We start from the raw sequence: 12,532 nt of genomic DNA, 5'->3' as shown, positions 1-12,532 counted from the left end.
AAATGTTCAATTACTACTGATTTTCATGAGTGGATTTAATTTTTTGTTCTTTTACTTGTGTATATTTCAGAAAGGAACAAGAAGCTCTAAAACAGAGATTACAAGGCCTAGAGCGGAAGATTCTAGTCGGAGGAGAGAATCTCTTGGAGAAGGCAGAAGAGCAAGAACGGCTTCTGGAAGAATCTGCCAAAGAACTAGAAGAAAGGAGGAAGCACGAGGAGCAACTTCGCCATGCTATTACACAGAAAGAGGCGAGTGCATATAAAACTTGACCTAATGTTAACCTGGCAGATAGTAAACCTTATGTGCAAATTGGGAAACACTCACAATCTGTTTTGTTATGTTCTCTGAGTAACATTGCATTGGGGTGGTGGAAGGACAACAAAGCATGGGGAAGAAGGAAGGGCAACATAGCATGGAGCAGGAAGGTGGAAGGATAATATAGCATGGGGGAGGGGAAGGTGGAAGGGCAACATAGCATGAGGAAAAGGCATATAGCATAGTGTGGGAGAGTTGGAAGGCCAACAAGTGAAAAGGTTCAGTAGTGGCAGTAATAGACATCCTTCAGTCTCGGAAGACTATGGAGTTGCGCCCTGACAGGGCGCAAAGCCTGGGTAGGTAGATATGGAGGAGAAGCTGTTACTCATGCAGCAGGTCCCCCCCTCTCTACATTGCTGAAAATATCCAATAGAAAGGCAAATGCCAATACACATGGTTCCAGCAACGTCGCAGGAGCTGCCAGAACGATGTCAACGTCAACAACGAATTGCCTTAGGGGCTCCAACTCCGGATTTTTCCTTGAGGTTGACTCCTGAAGCCTTTCCCAAAAAAGGGGTATGACCGCAAGGCAGTGGATGTTTAAAATCAGGGGTTTCCTTCAGTAGTGGTAGTTTAAGGATAATCATTGATATGATGTATTGCTGTATACTGTAATTTAAGTGTGAATAATAAACAGGAGAAACACTGTATGAGCAGAGAGCAAAAGTGAGAGAATTAGTGTATGTATATAGGTAGGTAGTCATGCAAAGGTATATCAAGTGCCAATATTTAATGCCCAAGCCCTGCAACTCCTGTAACTAACAAGCATCAATTAATTTACTGGCATACAGTTATTGTGACTTAGTTAATATTTATTATTAGTTATCTGTCCATGAATGTGAAAATTAGCGTATATGCTTAACTGAATAGATGAAATGCATACCTTTCATATCAGGCCGAGCGGATTGATTTAGAGGAGCGGTACACAAGTCTCCAGGAGGAGGCTGCTGGCAAGACACGTAAGCTAAAGAAAGTGTGGACTCTCCTGATGGCTGCCAAGTCAGAGTTGGGAGATATGCAAGCAGAACATCAGAGAGAGATGGAGTCACTCCTCGAGTCGGTGCGACACCTGTCACGTGAACACAAGTTACACCAGTTAATCATTGATTCATTTATTCCTCTTGAATATCAGGTAGGGGTTTATTTTCCACGTACTGTACCATATATATATGTTAATGGCTAACCACACTTATTTATATCTGACATTTTCTTCCACCTGTGCAATTACTTTCAACTCAAATACATATTATTTTCCCATTCTAATTTTTCTTTTCCATCATAATTCCATTGCTTCTTTTTCTAGATTTTTATCATTCCTTCTTGCACATTCCCATCTCCATTCAGCAAAAAATTGCCATGTTTCTTTGGACCTATTACTACTACTACTACTATCATTTATATAAAGCAGTAAGTCTATCTCTTCTTACAACCACTGGACATGGGAAAAGCCAAGGATGGGATACAGAAATTTTTAATAGAAAGTTAATTTTCTCTTATATAATAGTTTGTCCTTGTCAGAGAGTGAGTGGAAATTGGGGGATATACAATGACTGTGAAGTGAACTCCTATCTTCTTGAGTAGGTCATTTATGTGATCAGTTTTTTTAAATTTCAAATGTATTTACAAAAAAAAGTGGTGCAGGGAATGTTCATGAAAGGATAATACAGTACATATACTGTATGACCATTGATACATTTGTTCTGTTGCATTGATTGTGACATCAACCCAACTAGACTTGCCAGAGTGGAATACCTCGCCTTCAGGTAACTGTTAAATACTGCTGTACAACAGTTATAAATTACACGCGTGCGTATAAATATAAGTGCAGATTATGTTAACTGTGATCATATCATTGCTTGGTGTTTAGTTAATGTTTGTCTTTTGGACAATTTCACAGGAAATGATTGAGCGTTATGTTCACTGGAATGAAGACATTGGAGAGTGGCAGCTGAAGTGTGTGGCTTACACAGGGAACAACATGAGGAAGCAGCTGGATAATGGGGATGCTGAGAAAGAGAATCAGGTAAGTTAGATCAGTACTGTACCTGTATGAATATTGTATGCAGTATATTGATTACTCTATCGTCTGAGAGTTGCTATATTCATTTCTGATGATGAAGATGGTTTGTATTTAACATTAAGGCATACAGTGCTGTTTATAGTAATAATATTATAAAGGCCAGTTATCCTTCTAATTATTTAACTTCTGGTACTATATTGACAATTTAATATTAAGGTAGACAACTAGTTTTCTTTTATTAATAATTAATTGTTAATATGCATCAGCTGTAGTGGTTTTGGAAGTTTATTTATTATAAAATAATGGTGTAGAAATTACAATTGAAAATAAAAACTATAAATTAGATCTGGTAAACAATTTTTAGGATGGGGTGGGGGGGTTGATTTAGGAAGTTTGATGTTGGATTGTTAATTAAATCTACTGAAAGGAAGTATAATATGATACTGAGACTGGCAGCATGTTGAAATTTAAGCTTGTCCACTGTCTAGTAATTGAAATTTGTAGTGTGGCTTGCATGCATGCAAAATTTTGAGTTAATTTTGTGATTTAGAAAGAGACCCATAACTAGAGTACATATTTATCAGTTTTCTTGAGCTTCATCCAAGTACTGTACTCACGTGTCCTTACCAGAATACTTCCTAAGATTGGTTCTTATACACCTTGATCAGTGGCTAGGTTTACCTCTTGTTTATTATATAAGCTTCGACTCTACCTTTTACAGATTTTTATATTCTCCTAGCTAGAGCTGTGCGAGTGAAAGTTTTTGTGTGTGTGTGTGTGTGTATGTAGAAATTGGATGCTTTTTAAGGGCTTTGTGGTAGATGTTATTACTGTGGTTGTTTTGTTAGAGAAAGTAGAAAAAGACATTGAGAACTTATTGAACTCTGAAAATAGTTTGCTCTATGTAAGCAGGGTTGCAGTTTTAAGTTTACCTTGGTAAACCTAACAAGATAAAGAAAGATGGACATGTTTTGTGTAGGTAATTCTTGAAACGATGAGTGATTTTGAGTGAATTTAAAGATAGAGTGAGAGATGGGCTAACGTGCTAGAGTAGAAGTTTTGATGAATTTTACTTGTATATAATACAAATTATAGAATGAAAAAAATTAAGAAGATCAAAGTGAGTGCAGTAGGGCTAGAGGGGATGAGAACACACAAATAGGAACAGTCCTTTATATTGTATATAGCTGCATGCACAGTACATATATCACTATATGGTTATATACTTTGAGAATAAAAAACTGATATTGCATATTAAATTTGGTTAACAGTTATCACAGAGGAAAGATGAGGTGAAGTATATGATTTTTTAAAATGAATTTGTGCATTGTAAATAGTTTTAATGCATTTTTGAGTTCTTCCTTTGATGACTTGGAATAATAAAGGACACATCTTGTGTATTCAGAATGCTGATTTATATTTTAAATACAAATGTTGTCATTCTAATTGATGCTAAATAATTCTGGTTCTTCACCTAAAATTTACATAATTTAAGAAGTTCTTAAAAAAACTAAATTGTAAATCATTTATTTTTAATATCTGATACGAAGCTTCTGCTTATGTTTACTGAATGTTCATGTTCTTTTGTTCAACCCCACCAGTTCTTTATCTTTCACCTTTATATATTGATGTGGATTGAAGCCCAGTAATATTCTGAATATGGGTACAGACAAGAGCATGAAGTTAAATTAATATGGTTATAGGTTGAAACATGGACCTGATGATTTATGTATTTAGAACAGTAGATTATTTCCGATTCTCTGGTTAGATAACACACATGCGTACAAACCTACATATGCACCACACACAACACAGGCATACATGTAGACTGAAGCACTTGGATACATATATAGTCTATGCAATATTATGTACTGATGTAATGCAGTGTTAGGTAAGTTCCGTGGATAGTCCCATATTGTGGGGAGCATACATGGGAGTGTATATTGTACCTTGATAGTCCATGCATGGTCAAATCTCACACTACCTGTCCTGGTTTGCTCATGATTTACAGTGTTGGTCTGTTGCATGAGTGGCTTTGAGCGCATATATTCACATACAGTATTTACATATAATATTTTTGCATACTTTATAAAAAATCTTCCATTTTTGGTGTATTTATTATTATTTATTTTGAGTAATATCTAGAACTTTTTTGTAATAGTCAGCTCTATAATTACAAAGTTATAAGTACAGACAGTTTATAACCAAAAGGTCCAGATTTGATTCCCACACAAGATGGAGACTTTAGGCATGTTTCCTTACACCTGATGCCTCTGTTCACCTTGCAGTAAATAGGTATGGCAATTGTTTTGCGTTGCATCCTGGAGAGCGTCGGTTATTGGCCCAGTGGGACAATAAGCCTAATGGGCTTCCTGTCCCTGACAATAGGAAACCATATGTGCTTGTATATAAAAAGTACTTGAAGGTTAAAGCCATATGCAGTTTTGTGATGAAGACTGACTTTGGCTTCGATCTCTAATTCTGGAAACTGCAGTGACCTGCAGTAAGAGAACTATGCAACTTAAAAACATTACCACTTATGTTTATATGCCAATAAGAGTTTGTAACCACTTCAAAAGTGAAGTGTGTGCGTGATACATTATTTTGCTTTTTAGAAAATTGTCCAAGCCTCAACCGACTTGGAATCTTGTACATGCTGAAAGTTTCCCTCTGAAAAATTTAGAATGTTAATACTGGTATATCTGTCATATAATTGAAGTGTTTGTACCCTCAGAAATTATAATTTAAGCAAATAAGAATAAAGGTTGAATTATTTAATGATTTGTTGAAAGATTAATATCAATTTTGGTTGGATAGTACATTCTATGTTTTGCAGAAGCTTGTGTGTTTGCTGTATGAATCACCATGACAGTTATACCTGGTATTATGGGATATGGACCTGCAGTCTCTAGCGTCTTCTCGGCCAGTAGCTTTAGGTATACTGTACTGATTTTCAAGTACACTTGTGCATTTACATCAATGGGGGGGGGGGTAGTGTTTTTCAGTATACTGTATGGTACATGTGTGTACTGGGTATGTGCGTGAACACAACACAAAGTGCTGACAGTAATGTAGAGAAGCACAAAATTGTGAGTAGATTTTTATTGAAGATGACATTTTCCCTATAAGGGATTAATCAAATCTAAGAGATGCACAGGTTAGATCTGATATTATAGTGGAACAAAAACCCATATGAAATATATTTTGTAATTCTCTACCATTTTTTTGTTTTTGTATTTCTTTGTATTGTCACTTTTCACTTGCTCATCTACTAGATTGCGGGTGGAGAGGATGAGGAACAAATCGTTACTATTGTCACCGAGAGGGGTGTGGCGATAGTCAAGAGTGGTAAAGGATGGAGGCAGAATTGTTATTGGGATCACTAATTTGGTGTAGTTTAGGTGTTATACCAAAAAAACATCCAAAATTCAATAAAGTATTATTTTGGCTGTTCGCCCAATTAAGATCGTAATGACCGTAGGAGGCCTGGTCGAGGACTGGGCCGCGGGGTCGCTAAGCCCTGAAAACACCTCGAGGAAAACACCTCAAGGTAACCTTGGACATGGATTGTGTAGTCAGGCAGAGGTGACATATGGTATGGTGCTGATGGAAATTTTCAACTGCTAAACAAATGCTTGCACTATCAGTCCCCATGGCGAAGTAGTAAGACACTTGCCTGGCATTTCACGAGTGCTTGGGCTTGGGTTCGTATCCTGGCAAGGGAGGATATACTAGGTACCAATCCTTAACTGTAGCCTCTGTTTACCTAACACTATAATGGGTACCTAGTTGTTAAATGATTTGGCGAGTCATACTCCGGGGAAAATTATCATTAAGAGCTTGCCTAAAATGCTATGCATGCTAGTGGCTGTACAAGAATGTAAGAACTCTTGTATATATAAATAAAGCAGGTTTTCAGCACCATACCCACCTCTGGGTCCACTGGCCCGAGCCAGCTCACATAGTTCTTGGCTGTCATCTGTTGTCATAAAAACGCTAGGACAAGTTTTCAGTTGAGTTAGACTTTTTTTTTAATTTTGAAATATAATTTGTTGGTGCGTCATGTTTAGATATATGGTAGTATGGTCTAATAGTAGTACAGTATATTATTTAGCTTTATGAGTGTTGTTACCAGTCTTTGCTTGTCCTCTGTTCTACTGGCTTGTGCTTTAGTTTAATACCAGTGTGGAAAGCCGTGGCTTAGGTCTCTCATATGTACCACTATTCATGATTCTTTGGTATTTTAACAAGGGTTGCAGGTGTTTGAGGCTGTTCACTGAGTACGACTGGTTGTTCCTCACCTGTGTAGTGTAGTAATGGAACATTCTGTTACCTGTTCTTTATTTTTAATTTATTTTTAATTTATTTTATGACCACTTGCATACTGACAGGTTAGGGATGGACACTTGTTACGGCAACCACGTGTCATCCTCAAACTACAGTCAGTTGAAGCAGACCAGATGATCTGCCTCATTAGCCTCTATTAGATCTTTGACTTTTGTTGCATCTTCTAGTGCTGGGTGTTATGGTTTATAGCACTGTGGCAGTTGGAAACAATATCCCTGGTGCATTGTGGAGGAGTGCTGTACACAGTTTTATGAACACTTGTGTTTATAATTTCTCATTCCTACGTTCCTTTTGGGGGTCAGGGTCAGTTTCACCTAAGGTTTGTGAAATTTGTCATCTTTGGGTGAGCAGCATGCTTGAATCCTCATCTTAGAGAGCAGCTGATGGGCCTACGAGACTTCAAGTGCTCCCTCACATTGATGCAGGGATAGAGGAAGGAAGTTCTGCATCGCCTTTGTTTTATGGTAATTATCAGGAGAAAGCACCAAGCCACTATGACTATATAGCAGCCTTTATTTTAGGTGAGTGAACATGGTTCAGAGTCTGTAGGGTTTTTTAGGTGTCAGAGTTGACTGATAGTGGAGCTAGAACAGCTAACGCTGATGCCAGACAGAGCAGTGGCTATGGTGGCTTTTCTTATGGTCTGTCATGGTTGCTCTTTGTGGCATCCTTGAGTTCTTTATTTTACACGCTTGTTCCTTGAGTGCCTCATGTCCAACACTACATCGGTCTGTCTTGGACTCTCATCAAGCCATAGAGTACTCGTTACAGTACCCCTGTTCATATCCAAGGATATTTTGGCCCAGGATACCTTTCTTAGTCACCCCTCATACAACTAAAAATTATCTTGGTTTTATAATGTTTTCATGTTGCACATACTGTTGTATTAAATGCCGTATTTTTCTTCTTAAACGTTTTGCAATGGAATTTTATTTGTTTATTTTAAAAAATTATGCTTGTTTAAGTTTGGAAAAATTCAAAATTTGCTAGTACTGTGTGCATAATGTGTTGGTATAACAACTCAATATTGTATTAACACTGCCCTTGTAATTTAATTATTATATAGCCTGTTTGCCTCACTGAAAACTACACTCTTTGTATTTAATGATTGTGTTTCTGGACTTGGAAAACCTTCAAAATATTTTACTTCTGCAACAGGTGGACTCATCCCTGAGAAGTAGGCGGCAGGTGTCTTTAAAAGGACGACAAGTAATTTTTGTGATGCATATTAGAGCAAATAGGCACTGTATTGTAATTTGCTTGCTAATGAAATTGTCTTTGGGCATTACCATTTATGTATGCATATAAAGTTAATTACTGTATATAGCATTTGAGTGTAGCTTGTCTGCAAAATCTGCCATATGCTGCTATATATCGTTTTGACAACAAGAGTGTCTATACTGTACAAGGGATCAGGGGAGGATTAAAGATAAATCAATACAGAAGTGAGAAAAAGGGCAAGTTCAATGGAAAATAGGTAAGCAAGAAAGAGTGGTCTTGCAGTGGTACGGTACATTCAATTTTTTTGTTAATAAATTGGACAAGAGAAAAATGATAAACAAGAGAAGGTCATATAGAGAGATTCTACTGAAGTTAACAGAGGGCTTGAGAAAAAAAGAAAGACAAGGGCATAGTGATAAAACTTGCAGATAAAATAGGACAAAATTATACTAGAAAGGAAATAAAAGAAATACCTAAAAACCATCAGAGGAAACATATCACTTGGGAGAGTACCACTGAGGGCAGCTCATCACTTGGCAGGACAAGTGACGGCTGGGGACAAAATAAGGAGAAATGTACTTGTTATTGATTAGCGACTTGGGTAAGGTGGAGTGACAAATTTTGTATTACTTGTCCGAACTGCATTGTCCCTCTTTCAGTTGTGCATCTCCTTGTTGAATGTTCTGATTTTCTGGATGCTCGTGTGTCTTGCTTCCCAACTGTGCCATGTGGTTATTTGTTCCTCAATAGAATCCTTGGTGAATGCATTACCTTTGATATTGCTCACCTTATGTTCTTTTGTTCTTGTATTGTCATCCTCAGTGATATATAGCACTTATTGAATATCTAGCAACACTGATGATGCTATATAGTCTCCCCGGCTTGATGCCTTCTTTTGATAATTTGTTTATGTATTACTAAACCTAGCTTGACTACCTGGTACATAATTAATGTAAGACCAAAATGAGAAGGGAAACTGGAAAGACAATAAGGGCAAGAATATAAGGAGCAAACTTGAGACGAAAAAACATGTAAGGGAGGGAGGGAGGGATGCAAATGATGATAGTAAAGGATGTAGTGTGTTTCAAGTGTGTCTTTCCTTTGAGGATCTGAATGATGTCACAACTTGCTGCTTCTTGACTGTGGTGATGGACAATCAGGTTAATGAACTACATGGTCTGTACCATGACCTTGAATATATTTTGTTTGGTTTTAGAGGTTGCTTTGTGCATATCTATCCAAACTTTGTTTTTAGTCTGGAATAAAATTCAAGATTTTAACAGGGTGCTATTTAGGTTGTCAGAAATAACTTGTCAAATAGTCCACCATGCCTTGTTTCTTGTGGCATTTCTGCTCTAGTATCTTTTGTGCAAGGTCTTGGTATTCCACTTCTGTATTTCTGTACCATGGTGCCATACATTAATGTACATATCTTCTCATTGCTTTGCGATGTGTTTGATACCAGGGTGCCATACACTAATGCAGGTATCTCCCCGTTGCTTTGCAGAGTGTTTAAACTTAGTCAGCTTCAGGCATATTCACAGGCCCATGATCTTTAGAAGTTTCCTACCATAAAGATTTTAATAGGTAGTTACCAGGGCACAGCCTCGTGATACGTTTGCCTTGAAAAGCTTTTGAGTTTATGTAAATCTTATCCTCTCCACTTCATGAAAATGGGGGAAAAAATTATAATGGTACTGAATGAATTTAAAGCAATTTTGTCTACAGTCTGGGTAGGACTTTTCTCCACATATGACATGATGAAGATGGTTTGAGAGGTATCCCATTGTAGAGTGGAATACTACCCATTTTGTAGAATAGGAGCTGCCCCAGATGTACGAGTAGCATTCTAAACAAGGGCAAATCAGACTAACAAAGCTGCAGTAGGTAAGAAGTGAAATCTTATGAATGAAGAAAATGGTCAAACTTTTCTGAAGCACACTTGGCAATTACCAAGGTGTGAGATTTCCAGGACAAGTGGGCTATAACTATGATGAATATGATATTGTTATAGAATTGATGGTTGAGATAAGATTTGTTTACATAAAGTTTGTTATTGACTATAGTATACAACAGAATATTGAATCATGAGTTACTTGGTGATTAATTAGTTTCCTACTGGTGGAGAGCACAAAGTGCTGACAATACAGTAGAGGCTCTAGATTAGATTTTATTTCTAGATACAATAACACTGCCAGTTACTGTAATCATTTATCAAATCTATTTAATTGGAGATTTGATTAAGCCCTTGCAGGTATAACACTATAAAGAAGAGTCTACTTCGATCTTGTTTCTCTACATCATGTTATTCTAGACTATTGGCATTCGTGTGGCGGAGAATATGATTCAGTTAATAAATTTAACTGTTGATATGGATTGCAAGATTCCCTGTTGTCTAAACCAGCTATTAAAACAGCTTTAAGTTGTTGACATAAAGGAGTCTTTTATTGTCAAAATTAAAGTTTGTTTAATTTATTTAAATATTTGGTGAGTGCCCAAAGAAATTTCAGCTTTATTAAATCTTTACAAAAGTCTTTGAGCAATAGATCACTAGTCTGCTGTAGGCAGATTATTCAAATGGTTCCACGCTAAATGCTGTACCTAAATGCTGCTTTTAATTTTTTCATGCTAAACCTTCAAAATCTATTACTCTCAAATGTGAAACTGTTTTCTTGTGTATAGTAATTTTTTGTTTACACTACATAGATTAGGATGTTTTTATAGTTCAGTATTGGAGATATGGTAGTAAGCTTTTTTTTTTTTTTTTATTCAAAAGGACCATCTTGGTGAAGTGCATTAACCATTAAAACTCAAGCTGTTTTCTTGTTAAGCTTTGCAGCTGTTATATTCTTTACAGAAGAAAAAGAAATTCAGATTTTTTAATTAGGACAGATAATAATAATAATAGTGAATGCTCTAGAAATATAATGATACTTAAGCAAAGGAGAAAGTGATGGAAGCATTATACTCATCTATGTTTGTGCTGATTCCCAGTGTTGCAGCAGTGTTTGAAGTGTGATGATTGTGTTGGTATTATTTTTAAATATCAAAGTGTTCTTTTCATGTGCTATTCTCCTTTCTTTGATTTGATGCTTCTCCCCTTATGAAAGTGGAAAACAGGATAACCGTGATGATTTTTAGCAGGCTCTTTTTTCTTTTTCTTACACACACATGCATGTAAAAATACATCAGATGAAATCATGGGGGGACTGTCACAGGTTGGAGGCTTATTCTTTCTATCAAGACTACTAGATGCAGTGGACACGAGCACGTGTGCTGTGCCTGTCTGTCTCGTGTCTGTCTGTGTTGTGCAGTTATACGGCTGTATGTGAGGGAATGGGTGTTCTCTATTTGCATAGATGTGTGAAGTGCACAACATAGTGGTTGACTAGCAAACCCATAAGGGTCAGCTAGGTGTACAATTCTCTTGTTTATAGAATAAAAAAAAAATAACTGTTTTTAAGTGAATTTTAAAATCTGAATCTTAAAAAGTTTAAGAAACAATAGAATTTAGTGTATGATTTGCTACTAATTAAAGGCTCCCTGGATATCCACTACTAGTTAATAATTATGGTTCACATCTGAATTTTCATACCAAGCATCAAGTAGATGACACGCATGATAAAAATCTGTAGTTACAGGTACATTTGTCCTTGACTTCGATGTCTTGTTCCCTGTAATTTTCTAGTGACGTCCCAGAAGAGCGAGAGAGAAGCACACTGATGTATATAAGGAAGCATGTGCTCTTTATGTTTTTACACATTAAATAAGTTGGTAAACTATGATTTTTTCCTTTATGATGTAAAGTAAGTGCTTGAGTGGACATTTAAGTAAAAAACTTTAATTACCTATAATATTACATGTTTAATAAACAACAGATGATATGCTTGTTTATAAAATGCACCTGAAATGCTCATTGTTTGACATCTATTCCACAGACAGCATGGAACTGTTATGGTACATTGTTTTTATATATCCCATGAATTAATATTTGAATAATTTTTTGGAGTTTGGATCTAGAGGTTTGTTGCCAACTATGATCTGCATGGAGTAACTGAAAGCCCCATTGCATAAGCTGTTCTCCTTTGTTAAGGTGGTTGCATACTTAGTGTGAAATAATGAATGCTTAGATAAATACTCTGTAATAAGGTAAACAAAAAAGTCCCAATTTTGAAAGGATTTCATTGCCATTGTGCACCTAAAACTAAATGAATGTAAGTAAGTGTTGTGGGAACATATTGATGATTTCTTGAATGTGAGAGAGAAGAGTCGGTTTTAATAATTTTAACCGTCAGCACTGGGCATGCAAGATAAGGCAGTTGAGAGTACGTAGTTGGTGTAAAAGTGTTTAACAAAAGATATAAGAATTTACATGTTCCTGGTGAGCATCAGGAAGATGTTGGTGGAAGTAGGTTAAAGGCTATTTAACACCTTCAAGAATTTGTACAGAAGTTAAACATTGTAAGATGGAAGGAATAGACACAGATTACTGCAGTATGAATGAAAATGTAAAATAATTCTACAGAAACCTTACTCAAAGGCAGCATTAATAAGGAGCAGTTTGAGAATGGACTTTCAAAATTAGTTAACTATACAGAATTTAAATTTTGCCCCGAGGGGCGAGTT

General features: G+C 36.4%; 1 protein-coding gene across 2 annotated transcripts in view; it reads left to right on the top strand.

Annotated features, from left to right (window-relative positions):
• Klp64D (kinesin-like protein 64D) overlaps positions 1–12,532 on the top strand; it is a 38,538-nt gene that overhangs the window by 10,940 nt on the left and 15,066 nt on the right. Inside the window, exons 10-13 of one of the 2 annotated variants that reach the window (XM_069307491.1) lie at positions 71–251; positions 1,214–1,450; positions 2,216–2,341; positions 3,610–3,666. In XM_069307491.1, coding sequence (XP_069163592.1) covers positions 71–251; positions 1,214–1,450; positions 2,216–2,341; positions 3,610–3,651 — 586 coding nt within the window. In that variant the 3' untranslated portion in view covers positions 3,652–3,666. Of the gene's footprint in view, positions 1–70; positions 252–1,213; positions 1,451–2,215; positions 2,342–3,609; positions 3,667–12,532 lie in introns of those variants that run through there. The other variant, XM_045756332.2, reaches the window with a different exon arrangement.

This window comes from Procambarus clarkii, chromosome 60, assembly GCF_040958095.1.
Source record: "Procambarus clarkii isolate CNS0578487 chromosome 60, FALCON_Pclarkii_2.0, whole genome shotgun sequence".
NCBI lineage: Eukaryota > Metazoa > Arthropoda > Malacostraca > Decapoda > Cambaridae > Procambarus > Procambarus clarkii.
The sequence above is the reverse complement of the archived record's forward strand: the minus strand, read 5'-3'. Positions and strand labels throughout refer to the sequence as shown.